Source organism: Nerophis lumbriciformis, linkage group LG39 (genome assembly GCF_033978685.3).
Source record: "Nerophis lumbriciformis linkage group LG39, RoL_Nlum_v2.1, whole genome shotgun sequence".
NCBI lineage: Eukaryota > Metazoa > Chordata > Actinopteri > Syngnathiformes > Syngnathidae > Nerophis > Nerophis lumbriciformis.
In genome coordinates this window covers 14,984,182-15,010,000 of record NC_084586.2, presented here as the reverse complement: position 1 = coordinate 15,010,000, position 25,819 = coordinate 14,984,182, and the positions used below count along the sequence as shown (strand labels likewise).

The 25,819-nt window shown below is 40.5% G+C and overlaps 1 protein-coding gene across 1 annotated transcript in view; it reads left to right on the top strand.

The window, feature by feature from the left end:
• The window catches only part of trim8b (tripartite motif containing 8b), a 42,879-nt gene that overhangs the window by 3,642 nt on the left and 13,418 nt on the right, over positions 1-25,819 (top strand). Inside the window, exon 2 of the mRNA XM_061932114.2 lies at positions 8,647-9,320. Coding sequence (XP_061788098.1) covers positions 8,647-9,320 — 674 coding nt within the window. The remainder of the gene's footprint in view (positions 1-8,646; positions 9,321-25,819) is intronic.

Below are 25,819 nucleotides of genomic sequence, written 5' to 3'. Positions count from 1 at the left end.
ACCCCATACAATCAGTAAGACCCAAACATTCAGCATGGCTAAGAGCAAAGAGCTGTCCAAAGACACCAGAGACAAAATGGTACAACTCCACAAGGATGGAAAGGGCTACGGAGAAATTGCCAAGCAGCTTGGTGAAAAAAGGTCCACTGTTGGAGCAATCATTAGAAAATGGAAGAAGCTAAACATGACGGTCAATCTCAATCGGAGTGGAGCCCCATGCAAGATATCAACTCGTGGGGTCTCAATGATGCTAATAAAGGTGAGGAATCAGCCCAGGACTACACGGCAGGACTTGGTCAATGACCTGAAAAGAGCTGGGACCACTGTTTCCATGGTCACTGTTGGTAATACAATAAGACGTCATGCTTTGAAATCATGCATGGCACGGAAGGTTCCCCTGCTTAAACCAGCACATGTTAAGGCCCGTCTTAAGTTTGCCAATGACCATTTGGATGATCCAGAGGAGTCATGGGAGAAAGTTTTGTGGACAGATGAGACCAAAATTGACCTTGTTGGTCATAATTCCACTATGCGTGTTTGGAGGAAGAAGAATGATGTGTACCATCCCAAGAACACCATCCCTACTGTGAAGCATGGGGGTGGTAGCATCATGCTTTGGGGGTGTTGTTCTGCTCATGGGACAGGACGACTGTACTGTATTAAGGAGAGGATGACTGCAGCCATGTATTGTGAGATTTTGGCCAAAAACCTCCTTCCCTTAGTCAGATCATTGAAGATGAGTCGTGGCTGGATCTTCCAACATGACAATGACCCAAAGCACACAGCCAGGAAAACCAAGAAGTGGCTTCGTAAGAACCATATCAAGGTTCTGGAGTGGCCTAGCCAGTCTCCAGACCTAAATCCAATTGAAAATCTTTGGAGGGAGCTGAAAGTCTGTGTTACTCAGCGACAGCCCAGAAACCTGACTGATCTAGAGAAGATCTGTGTGGAGGAGTGGGCCAAAATCCCTCCTGCAGTCTGTGCAAACCTGGTGAAGAACTACAGGAAACGTTTGAACTCTGTAATTGCAAACAAAGGCTACTCCACCAAATATTAATGTTGGTGTTCAAATACTTATTTTCAGCTTTATCACACAAATAAATTGTTAAAAAATCATAGATTGTGATTTCTGGATTTTTTCTTTTTAGGTTACCTTCCATACAGTGGACATGCACCTACCGTAAAAGTTTCAGACCCCTCCATGATTTCTAAGTGGGAGAACTTGCAAAATAGCAGGGTGTTCAAATACTTATTTTCTTTACTGTATATATGTATATATATATATATATGTATTAGAGAAGCGCGGTTTGCGGACACAACCGCGGATAATCCGCGGGTCGGGCGGGTGACATGACGAAAAAAATAGATTTTAAATAGATGCGGGCGGGTTGCGGTTGAACCAATTCGGAAATATATATACATAGTTAAATGTTGTTACCCACATACGAAAAACGTATAGATTTTATCGGTCCTTTAGGTGGAGCTGATGGTGCATCACCGAAAAAGAAAAGGATTGACTTCACAGAATGGGAGGAGGATACACCTGTGCTTGTTGATGAAGTAGAGGATTATTCCTCTACAAACTTGCATCTCGACGGATCAGCAGAGGAAAATCTACTTTCCTTTTGGGGGAAACAAGGACAATCATTCCCACGACTACAACACCTTGCCAAGAGAATCCTATGCGTCCCAGCAACAAATGGCGCAAGTGAGCGCTCCTTCAGCGCAGCAGGGCGCATTTTAGAGGCCAGGCGCTCTCGCCTGAATCCTGGCACTGTAGATGCCATTTTATTCCTGCATAGTGCTAACAAAAAAAAAAGTAAGTAGACATACAGTTGAATATGTTAAACGAATTAGTCTACGTTACCTATAGGCTATACCAAATAAGCCCATGTCTAACCTATATTGAGTTCGGTCAGCTGAATAAATTTGATGGTTACGTGTTGTTTGGGCGCACTACAATGCAAAGGAATTAAGGCAATTGCGTTGTTTATTGTGTTTTTTTTCTATTGAAGATATACTACTATGTGTGAATAATTATTTGGCCTCGCTTTCAAGTGAAGCGCATCTCCGATTGGCGACAATGTAAGGATATTTAGCCTGCTTTGTTTGTCGCGACCGTCTATTTTCATTATAATTCAAGTTTGATGATAAAGTGCAGTCTGATGGGTTTGATTTCCCCCCTTCAGCTATTTGCCTTGGCCAATAAGCTGCAGGTAATTTGTTGTTATTATTTATTTTATTTATTTTTGTTTAAATAGAGATGACATACATATGTTATTGTATAATTTAAGTTTGTGCGCGTGATTGACAGCCTAAGGCTTATGAGGCACATTTTTTATTTATTTTTTTATTTCAACTTAAAAACGTATGAGCCTATGCCTAGAACATAGGCTATGTGTTCACCTTTATTTTCCTGCTTGTCGTTGACAATGGAGATCGTCTGATATTTTGTCATGGCTGCAGATCAATCAATAAAGGTTCATCTTTGTCGCGAAATTGTTCACTGTTTCACTGTGCACCCCGCCCTCGTCCCTATTTGAGCATTATAACGTTAACAAGTTAATATTCATTGAAATAAATTCAGAAAAAATGTTTTACCTAACGAAAATATAGGCCTAGTCTTTCTAAAACATTTTTTTAACTTCTTAAAAGCCTCGTTCTGCTTGCTGCAACTGCGCACACAAAGTGTGAGGAACGCACTCCTGATCTGAGGGCATTGGCAACAATAGTCAACACTTTCTTAATGGAAATGACAATAATACTATAATAATGATAAATAATATTATCATGCATTGAATGTCTCTGCTACATTGGATCAGTCTCCTTTCTTTAACAGGCAAAAGCTTTATAACCTCACTAATATGCTTGCATCGTCTATATTAGATATATAACTGGCGGATGGCGGGCGGGTGTGGTTTTGATAAAATGTTGGTTGGGTGGATGGCGGATGGATGACGACTTTTGTGATGCGGTTGCGGATGAAATAATTGCCTATCCGCCCATCTCTAATATGTATATATATATATATATATATATATATATATGTATATATATATATATATATATATATATATAATTAAAAATGAATAATGGGCCACGCATGCTTTAAATTTTTCATTGGAAAAAGTTTGGACACCCCTGCCTTAAGTGTGTAAAAATGGACGGATTGACCAAAAATACCCTGTGAGATGGAATGGACCTAATTTTTGCTGTGAAAACACAATTGGACAAGTTGTGGTTTCCCTTTTCCTGCAGCATGCACACACTCACACTCACACATACACATCCACACACACACACACATTCTTGTATTTGTTACCTTCTTGAAACCTCCGAAAAATGCCTAATGTTGTGTATTTACAACATTAATAATATATACATACTATGCAAATATAAAAAAGCTTGTTGTGAAAAATTAGTTGAAATTTTACAAGAATAAGGTCACAATTTCACAAGAAAAACTTAGAATTTTGGCAGTATTCCAATAAAAACACAAGTCAAAATTTTACAAGAAAAACTGAACATTTGTGCGATATTATGATAAAAGTTGGAATTTTACTCAATAACAGTCGCAATTTTTTAAGAACATTTTGGCAATTTTATTAAAAGAGTCGTAATTTTACTCGATAAAGTCACAATTTTATAAGAAAACTTAAAAATGTTGGCAATATTATAACAATAATAATCAAAATTTTACTTGGCAAAAAATTATGACAAAAGTCATAATTTTGCTTAAAAAAAAAACTATTTTACAAGAATTGGCAATATTGTGATAAAAGTCCGAATTTTATATGACAAATGTCACCATTTTGCATTAAAAAGAGACTTAAAACCAGGGGAGACAGGGCCTTCTCTGTGGTCGGCCCTAAGCTCTGGAACACTCTGCCCCTCCATGTTCGAACTGCTCCCACAGTGGAGTGTTTTAAGTCTCGTCTTAAGACCCACTTTTATTCTCTGGCTTTTAACACTACGTGAGTTGTGTGGTCCTCTGTTGTCCTCTGTGTTTTTAAAATTTTGCTTTTGCTTTCTATTTACTGTTTTAATTGGTTTTACCCTTTGAAATTGTTTTTAATCACATTTATTTTATATTGTTTTTAATTGTGTTTAATATTGTTGTGCAGCACTTTGGAAACATTTTGTTGTTTAAATGTGCTATATAAATAAAGTGGATTGGATTGGATTAAAAAGTAATAATTTTACATTTAAAAAAAAGTAATCATTTTACGAGAAAATATTGCAATACTACAGAAACAGAAAGAATTTGAGAAATTGTTCCCAATTTTACAAGAAAAAAGACAACATATTGTGAGGAAAAAGACTGTTTTTAGTAAAAAAAAAAAAAGTGTTAATTCTTTGTTTCTAATTAGTTGTTATCGTCATTATTTACTTCGTTATTACAGTATGTCTCTATATACATCTTTATTTTTATTTTTTTAAATTAATTTTAGCCAAAGGGGGCACATTTCAATTTCTTACACACACTTGTTATTACACATGTTGGCCAGAGGGGGAGCACTTCAAATTTTTACACACACCTGTTATTTCATATGTTGACCAGAGGGGGAACACTTTTAAAACCGACACACAGTCAATTGGGAAAATCCCTCCTTTTTGGGACCACCCTAATTTTGATAGATTTCACCACCAGGGGTGCAAATGAGATCTCTATTTTTTTTTTTTTTTAAATGTGTTAAAGGCCGATGACAAAGGAGTCACGGACCACAGATGGCCCCTGTGCCGCACTTTGGGCAACCCAGCTGTAGAAGCTAACTGTTAATGGCCACTGTAGTCTTAGTACCGTAGTGTATTAGTTCATCCTATGGTCACATATGGAACGCGGACTGTCTTACGTCAGCACCCGAAGTCGTAAAATTAGCTGTTCACCTGGCTGGGTTTTTTCGGGGATGAATAGGGAAGTCCTTCTTTAGCTGCCGTCTTGTTTTATCCTATATTGCTGCCTTTGCACATGTCAATGTTTACTTTTGTATGCACATGAAATCAACAAAAAATCCTGACTTTGGAGCAATGTTCACGGATTCTAGTATTTGGCTCTCTATTAGATGCAATGGTTTTCCGTATTGGGATCATGATTCATGTCCTAACTTGTTCACCGGTCTTCATTATGGAAGCTACTTTTCCTTGTTGATGTCTCAAGAAGGGTAGAAATACAAGAACACACCCACAGAGAGATAAGCAGCAGTGTCCAGAGGGATGTCATGGACGTCCGGGCCATTAACAAAGCCCTCTCAAAAAGACTTCCCTGGCCTTCCTCCCTCGCTCGACCGCCCCCTCCGGTGCTAAAACGTGACACACATGTGCTGCGTGTCACTTGATGACCTCAGCGTTGATACCGGAAGTGGGCGGACAGGGTTTGCTGAGAAACGGCCTTGAGGTCAGCCAGGGGAGGACCGCAGTCTTGCAGCTGCTCAGATTCAAAATAAAGCAATCGGAATGAAGACCGTTTATTGTAATGCTATTCGGCGTACCAGAGACACATAACCCAGAAGCTTCCGGTCTCTGAGCCACATCCTCGCACACCCGCCTCCAAATTGGACTCAAGTCAACTTCCACATCTGCTTTTTTCCCCCCTTGATATCGTCCAAGATGGTCATACAGGAAGTATATTAGGAGGAAATGATGATGTCATTGATTTGTTTGACATGGATTTGATAAGCTTATATTCATCACAGTGCTTGGAAATATCCATCCATCCATTTTCTACTGATTGTCCCATTCATACCCAGGCAAATTAAAGGATGCAGGGGCCATTTTGGTAGTTTTTCCACCTTTTTTTTTTCTTTCAAAGAACTATAGAAAATGCAATTTTGGTCGTAATTTTGTGTGAATATTGACGAGCCAAAGCCGAAATGAAACGCTAACAGTTGGCGTCAAGTGGAATAAAATATGAGCAAAACGAGCTAAAGAAGCTAGCATGCTAACATTACTTTCCTATCAATAGCATGCTTACAGTTAGCATCTATAAGTCTATAAAAAAATGTATAGATTAAGTGTCAAAAAAGCTTTTGTAATAAAGACACACAATAACCTCCATATTTATTTACTAAATTGACTTACTTTATAAATGCATATTATTTTTAGGCTAACGCAAGCCATATAAAATGATAATCTTGCAATTTTGGTAGAATTTTTGTGTGAATGTCGAAGAGCCAAAGCCGAAATGAAACGCTAACAGTTGGCCAGATGGCGTCAAGTGACAGAAAATACGAGCTAAAGAAGCTAACATGCTAACATTACTTTTCTATCAAGAGCATGCTTACAACTATCATTAGTGAAATACCAAAATATATGACACTGAGGTGTATTCGGGCTAATTTAGCTAAAAAAAAAATCTAGCATGCTGATGTTAGCATGCTAAAATGCTAACTGTAACATGGTATCAGAATTTTAAAACACTGTATTTTTAACCCCCCATTTTTTTTCTGACTAATTTTTAGTCAATGCATAATTCAAATGGGAAAAAAAAAATATTTTTTTATGCTAATTTAGCTTAAAAAAATAAAATAAAATTAGCATGCTAAATTGCTAACTATAACATTTTATTAAATGAAATTGTCAGTATAATTCCATCCATCCATCCATTTTCTACCGCTTTTCCTTTCGACGCCGTGGGGGGTCGCTGGAGCCTATCTCAAATGCCAACATTTTTTTTTTATAGATTAAAGTGTCAAAAAAGCTTTTGTAGTAAAGACAGCTCCACATTTACTTACTAAATGTACTTACTTTTTTTTAAATCATATTGTATATGTATTTTGTGCTTTTTTTTTTCTTTTTCTCTCTCTTTCTTTACTTTTTCATTTAAATTGTAATTTTTTTACTTCCTTTTTTTACATCTTGGCCAGGGGACTATAGATGAAAACTAGCCTTCTGGCTAATTCTGGCTTTTTTAACCATGTGTAGTCATGTGTTTTATTGAAATTGCATTGTTCCCTTTGAAATAAACTAATCTAATCTTACTTCATAGATGCATATTATTTTTAGGCTAACGCAAGCCATGATCTTGCCCTTGGGCCTTTGAGTTTCACACCTGTGATTTATGGCGTCGTTTTAATTAGTTCCCTACCCCCCACCCCTTTCTTTCCAAATCTACTTCCGGGAGCTTTTATTCTGACAAACCGGAAGTGTCCCATTTATGCTGCTGGGCTCGACGCTGGTGGTGTCGAGAAGCATCCAGCTCGCCCGCATTCCTCTTCTCCCTCTCTGGCGACAGCCTGACAGACATATGAAGAAAGAACCACAGGCAGACAAGAAAACTAAAACGGTCCACCACCAGCACCATCTTTCAACTGGATTTTTTTAATAAACCGAGAGTGGACTCACACGGGAGACCGGATGACCAAATATGGCCGCGACTAAATAAGCACGTCAGAGCCTGCTGGTGGACTTTTGGACCTAATAGCAGCGTGAAAGAACAAAAAAAATATTTTATTGTTGTGGTGTTCCGTGCTGAATGTCGACTAAAATGAAGTGGAGCTTCGGTGGAACAACAACGAAGCTCTCCACGGTGGCTATCCTGTGTTGTTTTAATACCAAGATGGCTGATGACAGCTAGCCCTAACAAGGACAGCAGCAAAGAGAGAGAGAGAGCGACGTCCCCTTTTCAAACATCTCGTCGTGTATATATTTTTGTATTTTTCTCCGAAGAACACTGCTTTTTTTTATATAGCATTTACAACAACAATGCGTTTGGTTGTCGCCTTGTGAGGAAAGTGCGTGTTAAAATGGTGAGGTGAGTCTTTCCATGATTTGAGTCGAGATAAGGAAGTGGATCAAATATGTCGTTGAATTGTGAAAAATCGAATTAAATCGTCTTTTTACGGGGAAGGGGCTTATTTGATCGATGTGTCGACATTCCTACGGATCCTTTCTTTGAAAGCTATTTTTTTTTGTTTAGCTTAGCTCAGTTAGCTTCACTCCACCATTTAAGAGCCCAAATATGCCGAGAATATGCGGTTTTTATTATTTATGATTTAGCCACCTAATAAGATTGGAAGGCGTTTTGTTGTCGAGTGGAAAGTGCTAGAAGCAAATATATGTATGTGCATTTTATCATGGCGTTTTCACGTCGAATTAAAGCCTCCGAGGCGACGCCGCTGTTAATCCGACGTGAGCGAGCTTGTTCCGGGTTGGTGGTGCATTCACGGCCGCTGTAACAGAACCGAGCCCTGGCTTTTCGGCAAGAAAAAAAAGGGGAATGAATCAGGTTTTTTTTTAAAAGAGCTGTGTTAGTGTATTTGTATGTGTGGTAAATCAGGGTGTGGGCCTGTGTGGTTCAGTTCTGGGTCCAGGTTGATATTAATCGTATTCAATGTGAGGCTTGTCTGCAGATTAGTAATTTTTGCCTGGTAAGTTATCCGTGCCTTGTTTGAATTCCAAGGTTTACCTGCAGGCTTGTAGCTTCCTGTAGGCCACACAAACACAGGCCCTGTAGTGTGTGTCATCGTGGGGAAGTTTGCAGGCAGCCTTGCTCTCGCTCTCTTTCTCTCTCTCTCTCTGCTATCAGTTTACTGGAACTTCACGCTACAGCAATAACTAACCGCAAGTCAGAGTTTGTGAGGGCCGAGTTACTTTGCCGTGATCTGTCAAGACTACGTCAGGTCGTTTTTTTTCCCCTTTTACCCCCAGCCCCTCCGAAACTGGCAGGTTTCGGGTTTCCTAGGAACAGAAAGACGGAAACCCGGAGGAGCCGGCGTATGTCTGCCCGTGCCACCATGACGTCCGACATGGCCGAGACGTGGAGGAACTGTTTCGAGGAAGAGCTCATATGCCCCATCTGCCTGCACGTCTTCTCGGAGCCCATCCAGCTGCCCTGCAAGCACAACTTCTGCCGGGCCTGCATCAGCGAGGCGTGGGCCAAGGACTCGTCGATAACCCGCTGCCCCGAGTGCAACCACGCGTACGCGCAGAAGCCCAGCCTGGAGAAGAACCACAAGCTGTCCAACATCGTGGAGAAGTACAACGCCCTGAGCGTGGAGAAGGCCCAGTCGCCGCCGCCGCAGTGCATCCTGTGCCGCCGCGGCCCGCCGCTCCCCGCCGTCAAGGTGTGCCTGCGCTGCAACGCGCCGTGCTGCCAGTCGCACGTCCAGACGCACCTGCAGCAGCCGTGCTCGGCGCTCGGGCACTTGCTGGTCGAGGCAGAGGCCGTGAAGGCGTGGACGTGCCCGCAGCACGACGAGTACCGGCTCTACCACTGCGAGGCGGAGCAGACGGCGGTGTGCCAGTACTGCTGTTTTGCGCGCTGCCACCCCAGTCACGGGCACGCCGTCGCTGACGTGGAGCTACGCCGCAACGACATCAGAGTAAGAAGACGCATGCACACACATGTTTACATATAGATTAGATGCACTACTGCCATCGTTTGGTTAGCTCGCTGTTGCACACAAAACTACAATATAGCAGAGGTGTGGACTCGAGTCACATGACTTGGACTTGAGTCATGAATTTGATGACTTTAGACTCGACTTGACAAAATGTAAAAAGACTTGCAACTCGACTTAGACTTTAACATCAATGACTTGCGACTTCACTTGGACTTGAGCCTTTTGAATTGACATGACTTGACATGACTTGCTACTTTCCCCAAAACCCAAAGATGAAAAAGTTATTCGGGAGCGCTCCGTATTTTTCATTGTGTACTTGTCTATCAGCGTTGCGTGTGTCAGCTGGTGTGGTCTCAGTACAACAGCCAATCAAATTAGATCTACTTTGTTTTCATCACACAGCATTCATCCAATCAAATTGCAGGACAACCAACGAAGAAGACATGTCCAAACCACACGCCAGTGAACAAAAAATGATACCTAAAATAATTTCGTTTGGGTATACAAATTACGAGGTGGTCAACACAAAACGGTTTGCAGTATGCAACACATGCGGTTCGAAAATTACTGATGGAGAGGCAACAACTTCCAACTTCGTCCGGCATTTGAAGTTGCACAAAGAACGGTAAGTTTTGAATGTAAGATCACGTTTATTGGCTAAGTAACGTGACTTTTATTTGCTGTGTAGTTAAATCAGTGAGGCTGTAAACTCACTGCTAACGTTATAACGTTATTGCAAACACGGGAATCTGTTGCAGTTCACTACCTTATTCATACTTTTTGTTCAGTGATTTTTTTTTAAGCAGGGTTACGTTAGTCAATATATCACACGTAACGTTAGACGGCGGTCAGCAGCACCGCGTATTTTAGCCACCTAAAAAAAGACAAAAATAGTAAAATAAAGGTCAGTTAAAATGTATACTATATTATGAATATGTGTACCGTTTTAGCTAGCTTTCTGACATACTGTTGGTTGTTTACCTCAGTGGTCCCCAACCACCGGGCCGCGGCCCGGTACTGGTCCGTGGATCGATTGGTATCGGGACGCACAAGAAATCATTTTTTTTATTTTATTTTTTTATTAAATCAACATAAAAAACACAAGATACACTTACAAGTAGAGCACCAACCCAAAACAACTCTCTCCCCCTTTTGTTCTGGGCATTGAACAGAACATGAAGACTCTTCCTTCACTGTTCCGAGTGGCCATGAGAGTCTTGGCAGTGCCTGCCTCCAGTGCTCCAGTGGAGCGAGTTTTCAGCCATGGTGGCATCATACTACGCCCCCATCGTGCACAAATGACTGACAGACTCTTGGCTAATTTGGTCTTTTGCAAATGCAATGCAGCATAGGGCCCTGACATATAAAAAGTACAACGTTTTTGTTATGTTCACGTATATGTCATGTTTTTTCAATGTTAACACTTTTGTACAAATAAGTACATTTGCACTTTATTTTTCAATGTGTTTGTTCTGTAAAGGACTGAGTTAATGTTTAAAATGACTGGTTAGTAGTGCTATTATAAAGTGCAATGTCAGCACAATTTTCTTTCCTGCAATTTAAAATGCACTTGTTTTAATAAATAAATACAGCGTTTGAAAAGCATACACAATCTGTGTTAATATATCAGTCTGTGGTTAAAAGGACTTGAAAGGACTCGAAACTCAAAATGCAGGACTTAGGACTTGACTTGAGACTTTCCAGTCTTGACTTTGGACTTGACTCGGGGCTTGCCTGTCTTGACTCGGGACTTGACTCGGACTTGAGGGCAAAGACTTGAAACTTACTTGTGACTTGCAAAACAATGACTTGGTCCCACCTCTGCAATATAGGCTACGATTTTTCTTTTTGCCCAGAATCCAAAATGTCTTGTGTTGTCTTCCATGAACCAGGCTACTATCTCACAAACAGACCTTCACAACAATAGCAGTGCGCCATTTTCAATTGACCCATCATCAAAACAAATTAGCAGAAGTCCCGTTTCAGGCGGGATGATTTGATTTTCCTCTTAATCCTTCTCCATTATTTTGTGCTGGGCGACAGGGCCGAAAACTGTATCACGATATAAGTGATTACATCGGTCGATAGCGATAACTATTGATATTTTTTTATGACCTATCGAAAAAAAGGACAATGTGGAAAATATATTAAATGTTAACATTTTTATTTAACATGTAACCTTCCTCTAATTATAATCCGCCCAGCTCAGTGGTTCTTAACCCGGGTTCGATCGAACCCTAGGGGTTCGGTGAGTCGGCCTCAGGGGTTCGGCAGAGCCTCCGACGCGCAGGTCAAAACACGCCTGACTCATCATATAAATAAAAACATCTCCCTGTCGGCGTATTATGGATACCCCCAAACAATGTTCCCTCTAATTTTCCATATGTGTGAGCAAACGCAAAAACTCATTGAGCATTCAGTGGAGCACATGTGAGCGACGTCAGACCTGCAGCACACCTGTCCCAAACCTGACTAAATAAGTTCAAAGTTTTATTATTGTAATCAAATGACAGCAGTCATTTCCATGAGTTTTTTTCTAATATAAGTGTTTTGGCCCACTTACAATGACTATAACATATTGTTTTTCATGAGCTGTGTACTTGTATTATATGTCTGGGTGGGGGTTCTGCTTTGGAAATAATGTGTATCCCTTTCAGATATCACATTTAGTTCCCACTAAAACATTCACATGTTGCACAATGAGATGTAAACATGGGATCATGTGTACATTTCTGTAACTTTGTAAAATATATCTTTATTAGTATTTCTTTAATATAATAACATCATTTTATGATTACGGTTCGGGTTTGGTGAATGCGCATATGAAACTGGTGGGGTTCGGTACCTCCAACAAGGTTAAGAACCACTGTCCCAGCTATTAAAGCAGAAAGGAAAGGAAATGTAAACACGTATGAAAAACGTTCAATAAACGTAAAACTAAATTTGAAGATTAAATTGAACACTTGACAATAACTTCGCAAAATGAAGGTGCAAAAATAAGTAATATCTAAGAAATGCTTAATAAAGTGCAACAAAATGGTGCACAGTGTGAAAATGTAAACATAGAAAAACCAGAGAAGAACTATTTTCTGCAGGTTTAGTGCCATGAAGTTACAGCTGTGCTCTAAAGCAGTGGTCCCCAACCATTGGTCCGGGGACCGGTCCGTGACGCATTTGCTACCGGCCCGCAGGGAAACATAAAATAATTTATTAACGACTGCATTTTCTCCAACTTAACTTTCGCCTGTCCCACTAGACACACTAATAAGCTTGTTTATAGATGTACAATAAAACTCCTCATGGGAAGTTGCTATTTGTTATATTTGTTATAAATTTGTGACATGATACAATGCACATCAATGAACATATAAAATATAAATGTGACAGATTGTAGCCAAAGGCTGATTTCCATCTGCATTTCATTGAAAAGAAACAAGCCCAGAGCTCCCACTAATTCAGCGTTATAGTGAGTTGTATTTTTCATGCACTTATTTTTGCTGTATTTATCTGACACAAGTGGAAAGCCGGTCCCTGAAAATAATGCCTACATTAAACCGGTCCGTGGTGCAAAAAAGGTTGAGGACCACTGCTCTAAAGGGTGAGCCCGCGCGTCTAAGGTGGTGTGGTATTACCGGTCTTAGTGGGGACAAGCACTTTGCAGCATTTACAGACCACATTGGTCTGAATACGGTCCGTTTTTTTTTTCTTCCAAAAAACTGCCATACTGTCCAGGTGACTATTCCTGTTTTATCCACAATTTCTTCGCTCTCTGCGGAAGTCATTATTACTTTATTTTCATTCCATGCAAAGAATCAACCGCAAGACAACACGACGGCGCAACCAATCTTGATAGTTTATACTGTTACCTAGGGGTGTAACGGTACACAAACATTTCGGTTCGGTACGTACCTCGGTTTAGAGGTCATGGTTCGATTCATTTTCAGTACAGTAAGAAAACAACAAAATATAAATTTTGGGGTTATTTATTTACCAAATTTGCAAAATCTTCCACCAAAAATATTTTTCTTAGTGGAATATTTGACGTGAAGTAATCGGAACCTTGGATAGGTCAATAATTCATAATAACATTGATTTTGATTCAATATTATGTTTTGAGCAATGACAGTTTGAAAGAAAAAAAAAAACAGCTTTGTTTTATTAGTCAACATTGCAACTTTTTCTAAATTACATTTCACCTTTAAGCTTTTTTATTTCACTTTTGTTATGTTTTTGTTTTATTTCTAATAGTATTTTTAGAATGTGCCTTGGGCCTTTAAAACATTAACTGTGGGCCGCAAATGACCTCCGGGGCACACTTTTGACACCCCTGCTATAGATAATAAAACATTAAATGTGATAAATCTATGGATAAAAAGCAGAGCCTGGCGACGCATGCGCGTTTATCATAACTCTCTCTCTCTCTCTCTGTCTCTGCCCCTCCCTCACCAATGCTGCGGCACTCACAATTTGTTGTGTTTTTAACCCCTTCTTAACCCTGAATGTACATTGTTAATACACGCAACCCTAACTCAAAATGCCGGACATTTGAGGCATTTAAGAAACTTCGCCCGGACAGCCCCGCAAAAGAGGACATGTCCGGTGAAAAGAGGACGTATGGTCAGTCTATCGTAGCCCGGTGTTATGCCTCGGTGTGCATTGTTTACACAACGTGCGGTACGCTACTTAATATGTCCGTGTGGAAACTCGTTCGGTACACCTCCGAACCGATCCGAAACCCCCGTACCGAAACGGTTCAATACAAATACACGTACCGTTACACCCCTACTGTTACCTGATTTGCTGTCAGCGTGTCACTCCCACTGATCAGTGATCACTTCCTGCGTTGCTTTGTTACCAGAGAGTGAGTGCTTTTGTTCATGCAACCAACCTTGCTTCGCAATTTCCGGTTTCTTCCGACTAAGGGGGGAAAAAAATGTAATGCATTTTTTATCGACATCGAAGGTGTGTCTATGGCGATATATATTGATATCGTTTTATCGCCGGTAAAATATCACATTGGCGGCTCATGCAAGTAGACGTTTCAGTGCGATCATTAAGTGCCTGGCAGCTTTGTGCGTCGCACACAAAGCTATCACTTTACACGTCGTGTAACACGTTTGAATGTGCTTCTCTGTGGCGGTCACTTTTCAGTGCATCATCCAGCCGTTGCAGTTGTCGCCATCCTTCTCATCTGTCGGAATGCCACACAATGCAGCCACGGGCGGAACAATAAGGGTCTCTCTATGGGAAGGCTGTGTGTGCGTGTGTGTGCGTGTGTGTGTGTGTGTAGGGGGGGTGTTGCTTATCTCCACTGCACAGGTGCATCCTCGCTCTCGGATAGCTGGTTCTCCGGCGGCGGATTATAATGATTCGTCGCTCGATTCTGTGGCTTTTTTTTTTTTTTTTTTAAATTACATCTTGCTTTCCTGGGGGTTTTGAATGGCCCATACTTTTTTTTTTTTTTTTTAAGAGGGTGAAGGGGGGGGGTGTTCACGGCTGACTCATGACGTTTACCCAACACCCGCTTAGGGAGTCAACTCTTGTCACGCCGCCTTGTACTTCCTGTCGCAATGAGTCAGCTTTACGGGTGAGCGGGGTGAACTCAAAACAGCCATTACGCCCCGCGCCCCCTCCAAAAAAATAAATCCCTTCCGTCTTTCCTTACATTATTAATCGGGCGGCTGGACGGTAATTAGAGGCCGATGAATTATTTAAGCCACAAGATGGGCTTGAATATTTACATTGCAGTAGCTTTCTTTACAGTTACAATTAATTATAGTTACGTGTTTGCAATATTTAATCCAGTATAAAAAAAAAAGAGTCGTATATTTACATATTCCCCACACCGTGACGAGCCAATGAGATGGTCCCATTCAGTGCAATAACATGGCAACGTTGATTCGAGTCATATCAGCCATGTTTAATTTGTTTCAACTCGCTGCCAGCAGACGACAACCCCGCCCCCACCAGCACCTCCCATTAGCCCCTCCCATCAAGTTCACCTCAGTGGCTCCACAGCACCTCCAGGCGTGGGGCGACCTCCCCCTCGGCGCCTGCTCTGGTGTTGGCGCTGATGGAAAAGACACTGTGGTGAAATGACAGCTAAAGAGGGGGCCCCCTCCCTTTAGTTCTGCCCTAACCCCGCCCCCTTTGACCTCCTCCACCTCCTCTTATTCCCCCCCCCAAACGTATCCATAGCTGCAACATCCCTCTGGTAAGCTTCAGCTCCCTCGGCCCTTCTGCTTTTTTTCCCTCCCTGCCCTGCCCTAGCCTCTGCTCGGAGCCCGACTCAATCAATCAGAACAACCAGGTCACAGTCCTTGATGTAACATGGCAACCGAGTGTGTGTGTGTGTGTGTGTGTGTGTGTGTGCGCACGCGTGTGTGTGATATCTAGGCCAGTGCCTTTCAGACATGTGCTGCTGAGAAGTTTGCAGAAGTTCCACAGCAGCTGATTACACTGGTGATTAAAATCAGATGTTTACTAGGAGCGAACAGATAATGGCAAGGGTGTTGGGTTGGTGGGTACACGTGGACGTGGAACAATGTAAAACGCGCCCTTTCAGCGTTGTCTTAGCGTTAAACTAATGGTGAAATAAAAGACAGGGCCTGGCGAGCACGTAAGCAGGTCTGTGCGGCGACATTTTGCGCTGAGCACTAACGTAGCAACGGGCTAATGTTTGTTGAATCGAGTTAACCGCTTTATTCCGGTCCGCCTGTGTTTGCAGACGTTTCTTTAAACGTCAACAGGAGCTGGGAATTTCAGGCTACTTGATAGGACAACAAACCGTCAATTATTCATTTGAACAACAGAAGTTTGTATGCAAACTACAGCACAGTGAAGCATTTTTTGGGGAAGTTATCTCAAACATGGATAGATGCTTAAAAAAAGGAATGGATTTTGAATTGGAAGGATATGAACTAAATTATATAAACAGAATCAACAACAACGGAGTGGGAGTAGCTGTGTATGTGATGAATACCGTATTTTTCGGACTATAAGTCGCCGTTTTTTTCATAGTTTGGCCGGGGGTGCGACTTATACTCAGGAGCGACTTATGTGTGAAATTATTAACACATTAGCGTAAAATATCAAATAATATTATTTAGCTCATTCACGTAAGAGACTAGACGTATAAGATTTCATGGGATTTAGCGATTAGGAGTGACAGATTGTTTGGTAAACATATAGCATGTTCTACCGTATTTTTTTGGAGTATAAGTCGCTCCGGCCGAAAATGCATAATAAAGAAGGGAAAAAACATATATAAGTCGCATTTTTTGGGGAAATTTATTTGATTAAACCCAACACCAAGAATAGATATTTGAAAGGCAATTTAAAATAAATAAAGAATAGTGAACAGGCTGAATAAGTGTACGTTATATGAGGCATAAATAATCAACTGAGAACGTGCCTGGTTTGTTAACGTAACATATTATGGTAAGAGTCATTCAAATAACTATAACATATAGAACATGCTATACGTTTACCAAACAATCTGTCACTCCTAATCGCTAAATCCCATGAAATCTTATACGTCTAGTCCAGGGGTGCTCATTACGTCGATCGCGAGCTACCGGTCGATCTCGGAGGGTGTGTCAGTCCATCACCAGCCAGGCATTAAAAAAATAGTCCTAAAAATGAGCGATCATAAATCTTCACTATGACGTCACTTTCGTCACTTGATTGACATTCACGGCACCCGAGGGTCTTCTGAGATGACGCTGGCTGCTGCCAGCTCATTAAAATTACCGACTGGAAGGCGAGAAACACTTTATTTCAACATACTCTGGCGCCGTACCTATTGTCAAAACTCCAAAGACCGACTGCACAGTTGCGCTAACAAAACAAGAGTCTCAGAAAGCTGGCGTGCACAAGCTAGCAAGCTACGGAGTTTGCCGACAATGTATTTCTTGTAAAGTGTATACAAAGGAGTACGGAAGCTGGACAAATAAGATGCCAAAAACCAACCACTTTCATGTGGTATTGGACAGAAAGGAGGACTTTTTTCTCCTCCATTCGAAAATGCGGACGTTTTTAGCACCACTGTCTGATTCCAATCAATGCAAGTCATCAGAATCAGGTAATACACCAACTTATATTCTTGTCTTCATGAAAGAAAGGAATCTATATGTGTTAAACATGCCTGTATTATCTTTAAACACCTTAACTTGTTAACAATATTAACTATATGTGTTAAACATGCTTGCATTATCTTTAAGCACCTTTAACTTATTAACAATATTAACTATATGTGTTAAACATGCTTGTATTATCATTAAACACCTTTAACTTGTTAACAATATTAACTATATGTATTAAACATGCTTGCATTATCTTTAAACACCTTTAACTTATTAACAAAAACATATATTTCATAAATAAGTAAATATAAATTATATATATGAATGAGGTAGATCCCCACGACTTGATCAATTGAAAAGTAGCTCGCCTGCAGAAAAAGTGTGAGCACCCCTGGTCTAGTCTCTTACGTGAATGAGCTAAATAATATTATTTGATATTTTATGGTAATGTGTTAATAATTTCACACATAAGTCGCTCCTGAGTATAAGTCAAACTATGAAAAAAAATTGCGACTTAAAGTCCGAAAAATACGGTATATGTTATAGTTATTTGAATGACTCTTACCATAATATGTTACGTTAACATACCAGTTGGTTATTTATGCCTCATATAACGTACACTTATTCAGCCTGTTGTTCACTATTCTTTATTTATTTTAAATTGCCTTTCAAATGTCTATTCTTGGTGTTGGCTTTTATCAAATAAATTTCCCCGAAAAATGCGACTTATACTCCAGTGCGACTTATATGTGTTTTTTTTCTTCTTTATTGTGCATTTTTGGACGGTGCGACTTATACTCCGGAGCGACTTATACTTCGAAAAATACGGTAGTTTATATTTTGCCGCATCATTTAACCGGAGTACAAACGGCAATAGCGCAATAACACTGTTGTAGTGTCACTTTTTAACTTTTTTCACAATGATTACCGTATTTTCCGCACTATAAGGCGCACCGGATTATTAGCCGCACCTTCTATGAATTACATATTTCATAATTTTGTCCACCAATAAGCCGCCCCGGACTAAAAGCCGCGCCTACGCTGCGCTAAAGTGAATGTCAAAAAAACGCTGCGCTAAAGTGAATGTCAAAAAAACAGTCAGATAGTTCAGTCAAACTTTAATAATATATTGAAAACCAGCGTTCTAACAACTCTGTCCCAAAATGTACGCAAATGTGCAATCACAAACATAGTAAAATTCAAAATGGTGTAGAACAATAGCAACATAATGTTGCTCGAACGTTAATGTCACAACACACAAAATAAACATAGCGCTCACCTTCTGAAGTTATTCTTCATTCGTAAATCCTTCGAATTCTTCGTCTTCGGTGTCCGAATTGAAAAGTTGGGCGAATACGGGATCCAAAATGGCCGGTTCCGTCTCGTCGAAGTCACCGGAGTCAGTGTCGCTGTTGTTGTGCAGCAGTTCTGTGAATCCTGCCTTCCGGAAAGGTCGGACCACAGTTGTGACCGAAACTATCTGCCCAGGCATTTACGATCCACTGGCAGATGTTGGCGTATGTCGACCGGCGCTATCTGCCCGTCTTAGTGAAGGTGTGTTCGCCTTCGGAGCTGTGTGAAAAAAGCCACCCGGCCTCTTCGCGTAAACTTCCCTTAACCACTCGCTCATCTTTTCTTCATCCATCCATCCCTTCGAGTTAGCTTTTATGATGACGCCGGCTGGAAAGGTCTCTTTTGGATGGGTGGAAGTTAGCATGGCAAGCTAGAACCACAGTGAAGGATGACTTCTCATTCCCTGTGGAGCGAATATTCACCGTACGTGCTCCCGTTCCACAGTGCGGTTCAGTTGCTGTGAAATACGGTAGTAATCCGTGTGCGGATGGAGAGATTGCGTCTTTTTATGAACCGGATCGTTTTGTAGGAGCCATTTTGTGGTCTTTACAGATGTAAACAGGAAATGAAACGTACGGTGATATTCGCGCGTTTTTTCTTCTTCTTCCGGGGGCGGGTGAAGCGCTTCCTGTTCTATGGGGGCGGGTGAAGCGCTTCCTGTTCTATGGGGGCGAGTGCTTTCATTGGCGGTTGCTTGCGTAGAAGAAGAAGCGCTTCCTGTTCTACCGGGAAAAAAGATGGCGGCTGTTTACCGAAGTTGCGAGACCGAAACTTTATGAAAATGAATCGTAATAAAGCGCACCGGGTTATTAGGCGCACTGTCAGCTTTTGAGAAAAATTGTGGTTTTTAGGTGCGCCTTATAGTGCGGAAAATACGGTATCAGACCGATAATCATGAGGTGGATGTGAGGAATTATGGCGTCACACAGATGAATACGATAACATTAAATGACTACTCTGACAACGGATAATAAAAAAACAATTCCCCATTGAGGCAGGATTACCTGTAGTGTGCTGTAGGTGGGTTAATGTGAGCAAATCAAGCGCTCCTTTTCTCTTGCTTGCATCCAATGGGCTCATTGGAAACCAGTGCTTCTCAATTACTTTTTGTCATGCCCCCCCTTGGAGACATTTTTTTTTCATGCCCCCATACAAACCACTCTGAGTTTCTGGCACCAGCACCTACCATATTTTCCGGGCTATAGAGCGCACGGACAGATTTTTAGAAGAAATTAGGTTGATATATTTTTCCATACTGTATATTAGCCGCACCGGACGATAAACCGCAGATATCCACCGGTACGAAAGGTTTTGTAAATGGTTATTTACATACCAAACAGTGCTTGTCACACGGCAGTGAAACGGCCGATCAAACAAAACAGAAGTCATCATCAAGGGACCACTAGCTGCGAGAGCTCGCACTCCAATCAGCTAAACAGACTCAATAATAATCCTCCCGTGACGTTTTGAGGAATTTACGAAACTGGTACAATCAAAAGAATGCCATTGGAAGTTAATAATACTAAAACAGACACTTGTAAACGTGTTAGCATATTAGCTCATGCTAGTCATGCTAGATTGGTTACATCACGATAGCACGTACAAATACAGTATGCAGGAAAACACGCCGACAGACATAACACATGCGACGGTTTAGGAAGTATGGATAGTTTGTTATATTGTAAAACTCACAAACATTGCTTGGAGTGATTAATAAATATTCCCTTCGAGCAGAAACGCTATAAACGAATAGTAGACGAAACAGGACCTATACTTCCGTTTCAAGGCACAAGGTACATCAACCTGCAGTGAGCGAACTCTACCAAAAGATGGCGCCATGGCACAAACAATAACACCTTTTTAGTGTCTTTGTTGGTTTTTAATAAACCATTTGTAGAATACAAAACATTATTGCCGTTAGCAATGTAAAATCCATAAATAAGCCGCACTGTTTTATAAGCCGCAGGGTTCAATGTGTGGAAAAAAACGTAGCAGCTTATTGTCTATAACATGCGATATATGGTACCTAGCTGAAGACATTGTTTACTCACGCCTAACATCTATATTTGTCACAATTAGAAGTTTAACTTTGTAAAAAAAAAAAAAAAAGGCAGTTTTGACCAAAGAAGATGATTTGCGATCAGGCTGCCAATCATGCTGTGTCGTGTGAACGCTCGTCTTTTTCAGACAGTATGGATTCAAAAAGTAATGTTATGTTGGTTGCTATATTGCAAATTAATCGTGGGTAAAATCCTAGGCTTTTCCAAACACTGCCTATGGAACTTAATGTTATTCATTTGTTGTGTGCCCGAGTGTTTATTATTATTAGTGTTTATTTCAGCTGGTTTGGCTACATATCTGTAGCAAGTGTACGGTGCATTTTAACATCCTTTTTGCGTGTTCTGTAATGCTGATTTTTTTTTTTTCCAAATTGTAAGACTTAAAGTAGCACTAGTGTGTAAAAACAAGTTGACTTTATATGCTTATTTGTGTTTCATATTTTCCATTAAACCATATCCTATTGTATTTACAATCCGCAAAGTATGTGAAAACGACATCACAAAATGCCACAAATTCAGTCGGCCACTTTGAATATTCCGCTCCGAATACCTTCGGCTATTTTCGGAGACTGACATCACGGTAATAACGCTTCTGCACTCTCACCATGTTATCAGTCATACTGCAAGTATGCAAAAATTGAAAAGAGATGTGCTGCTTATCATTCACGATTCTTATGTAAGACAAGAACACATGCTTGGCTTTTTTTATGTATTCAAAATCGTAAATGAATAACAATTGAGGCAACATTGCTCCCATTGTACTCTCTCTAAAAACATCCAGAAAGCGCTAACAATACTCCATTTACATGTCTTGACCTGAACATTAAAACCTCTAAAGCAGGGGTGCTCACACTTTTTCTGCAGGCGAGCTACTTTTCAATTGATCAAGTCGTGGGGATCTACCTCATTCATATATATAATTTATATTTACTTATTTATGAAATATATGTTTTTGTTAACAAGTTAAAGGTGTTTAATGATAATGCAAGCATGTTTAACACATATAGTTAATATTGTTAATACATTAAAGGTGTTTAATGATAATACAAGTATGTTTAATACATATAGTTAATATTGTTAACAAGTTAAAGGTGTTTAAAGATAATGCAAGCATGTTTAACACGTATAGTTAATATTGTTAACAAGTTAAAGGTGGTTAAAAATAATACAAGCATGTTTAACACAAATAGTTAATATTGTTAACAACTTAAAGGTGGTTAAAGATAATACAAGCATGTTTAACACATATAGTTAATATTGTTAACAACTTAAAGGTGGTTAAAGATAATACAAGCATGTTTAACACATATAGTTAATATTGTTAACAAGTTAAAGGTGGTTAAAGATAATACAAGCATGTTTAACACATATAGATTCCTTTCTTTCATGAAGACAAGAATATAAGTTGGTGTATTACCTGATTCTGATGACTTGCATTGATAGGAATCAGACAGTGGTTATGATAACGTCCGCATTTTCGAATGGACGAGAAAAAAAGTCCTCCTTTCTGTCCAATACCAACATGAAAGTGGTTGGTTTTTGGCATCTTATTTGTCCAGCTTCCGTACTCCTTTGTATACACTTTACAAGAAATACATTGTCTGCAAACTCCGTAGCTTGCTAGCTTGTGCACGCCAGCTTTCTGAGACTCTTATTTTGGTAGCGCAGGCAGGATGAAGCAGAGCTTTTATTGTGCAACTGTGCAGTCGGTCTTTGGAGTTTTGACGACCGGTACGGCGCCAGACTCTGTTGAAATAAAGTGTTTCTCGCCTTCCAGTCTGTAATTTTAATGAGCTGGCAGCAGCCAGCGTCATCTCAGAAGACCCTCGGGTGCCGTGAATGTCAATCAAGTGACAAAAGTGACGTCATAGTGAAGATTTATGATCGCTCATTTTTAGGACTATTTTTTTAATGCCTGGCTGGTGATCGACTGACACACCCTCCGAGATCGACCGGTAGATCGCGATCGACGTAATGAGCACCCCTGCTCTAAAGGCTTGGTGGCCACATGCGTGGACAGCACCTTTTAGCTCTTATTTCCAAAATTGTGTACACTACTGAATTGGGGTCTTATGGCCGCTTATGTGGACACTTATACTGCCATCTGGTGGTGTCAGAAGAGTATAACATACAATGGAATTTGGAGGGAAAAAAAGTGTAAAAATAAGAATTAGCATGTCACTAAACATGAAGTACATGTTTGTGTACGTATGGACTAAGTACATCATATCAAAAGATGATTGGGTCCAATAAGCCCAAATAGCAAAGAGAAATTAAAAAAAGCATGTAAACAAACTTAAGAGGTTAACCAAATATGAGTGTTATTGTTACCATAAGCGCCAACGCAGGCGAGTATTTTAGCGGCGCATTGTTAGCATTGAGCTAATGCTAGCGTACACTGCTGTTGTTGACTCATTGAGCTGACGTCTGCTTCGTCTCAAACTTGCTAAAAGTAAATCCTAGATTATAATTCATACATCTCTCACCTGGTAGTAGACAAATGTGGCCCACAGACCGACAGGCTAGTCCACTTTCACATCCCCCGAGGAGATTTTTTTTAACCATTCTTGAGGATTGCGATTAATTCTTTATCTAAACGGAATTATGTGAGTGTCCCGTCAGTCGGCATCCCAACAAGAGTGGAAATATTACAGAAGTGTTTTTATTTTGGTTTAAAATGGTTAGGACAGGATAGGACTTTGTCATTGCACAAGTACAACAAAACTATATTTTCAGCACAAACCCGTTCAAGATTAGACAAACAAACAGTGTACAGGGTTACAGAACAGGAACACTGATGGGTCGCCACGAGGCGCCCCATACAAGGTGGGGAAAAAGGTAAAACGCTGGGGAAGAAGATGAGTAAAAAAAAATACAAGGGGGCCTAGTCTGGAGTGGGGAAAAAAACATCCGTGCCATGCACACATAAACATGTTACATTTAATCACGACAACTCGCAACAGATGGGGGGGGAGTTGGGACCCTGGAGGTCGACTGCTGCTATGAGTGTCCCGTCAGTCAGCATCCCAACAAGAGTGGAAATATCACAGAAGTGTTTTTATTTTGGTTTAAGCAATGCTGCTAATGCTATAGTGTCACAATAAAGCTGCATCCGTTTAGCACCCGGCTTCTAAAACGTATTGCTCATCCTCTTTGTGTTCGGGCTCAAAAAGATAAGGTCCTGGATCATAATTTCCCCAAAATAATCGTTGTTGTCTCTCACAAAGTCTGCTTGACTAGCATTGTTGTTGATGGAAAAGGGATCCTGTGGTTCACGCAATTGTGTGACTGGCTTGCTCATTAACTCTCAAAATGGCTTCGGAATCCCTGAGATTGATAGTATTTTGATCATATCTATTTATTTGCAAGCTTTGGAAGTCTTTGGGTGTCATAAATCAGATATATATGATCATAGCTTCAATATGGAGGCAACTTGTTTTTCCACTCTACTGGTATTTTAAGTAATTGTGTGCCTTTCAGAGTGTCACCTCCAAGTTGCACACAGAGCCAGACTTTAGACACCCCTAATGACGCTACTATCTAGGAAAAATGATATCAACATATATATATATCGCAAAAGACACATAATCGATATCAATAAAAATGTGTTTGACAATAGGACGGATATTTTTTTTTTTCTTCTTTGTCGTACGAAACCGGAAGTTGCGAACAAGGGCACTCGCCCTCTGGTAATCGAGCCACGCAGGAAGTGATCAGTGAGAGTGACACACAAACAGCCAATTTGGTAACGGTATCAACTGTCAAGTTTGGTTGCACCATCTCGCTGCCTTGCGGTTGATTCTTTCCATGGAGTGAGAAGAGAATGTAAAAATGATAAATGAAATAAAACAGGAAAGGCACCTCGACAGTACGGAACTTTTTTAGTAGTCTAAGTGACGCGAGACGCTCGTACCCGCCAAGACCGATAATACCACACCACCATAGCCGTGCTCACCCTTTAGAGCACAGCTGTAACTTCCTGGCACTAAACCTGCAGAAAATAGTAGGGATGTCCGATAATATCGGACTGATAAATGCTTTAAAATGTAATATCGGAAATTATCGGTTTCAAAATGATTGGTATCGGTTTCAAAAAGTAAAATGTATGACTTTTTAAAACGCCGCTGTGTACACGGACGTAGGGAGAAGTACAGAGCGCCAATAAACCTTAAAGGCACTGCTTTTGCGTGCCGGCCCAATCAAACAATACCTACGGCTTTTCACACACACAAGTGAATGCAAGGCATACTTGGTCAACAGCCATACAGGTCACACTGAGCGTGGCCGTATAAACAACTTTAACACTGTTACAAATATGCGCCACACTGTGAACCCACACCAAACAAGAATGACAATTTAAAAACCAACCGTCTGTGCGTTAATTAATGGAAACATAGTTTTAAAGTTGTATGATGGACTGCAAATAGTATTTAAATTGACGTTAAAGGTGAAACGGTGTTGGTAGTATGTTGGTAATTTTATTTATCCCTCGTAAGTTCTGGGCGATGACCGTCATGGCTAACAGGAACACAACATGAGTTAAATTTGCTATTAAACATAATAACCACGTGTAGACTGCCATTTCAGGCGATTTACAAGTTAAAGATGCGCATTGTTAACAAGTAATCATGTGTAATGTAACTTAGATATTGGGTTTCACTATGTAAAAGCGCTATATAAATATAATTCACTTCACATTTCGGGAGAACAGCCGCACCGTAACACAACATAAACACAACAGAACAAATACCCAGAACCCCTTGCAGCACTAACTCTTCCGGGACGCTACAATATACACCCCCCGCTACCCCCTAGCCCAGGGGTCGGCAACCCAAAATGTTGAAAGAGCCATATTGGACCAAAAATACAAAAACAAATCTGTCTGGAGCCGCAAATAAATTAAAAGCCATATTACATACAGATAGTGTGTCATGAGATATAAATTGAATTAAGAGGACTTAAAGGAAACTAAATGAGCTCA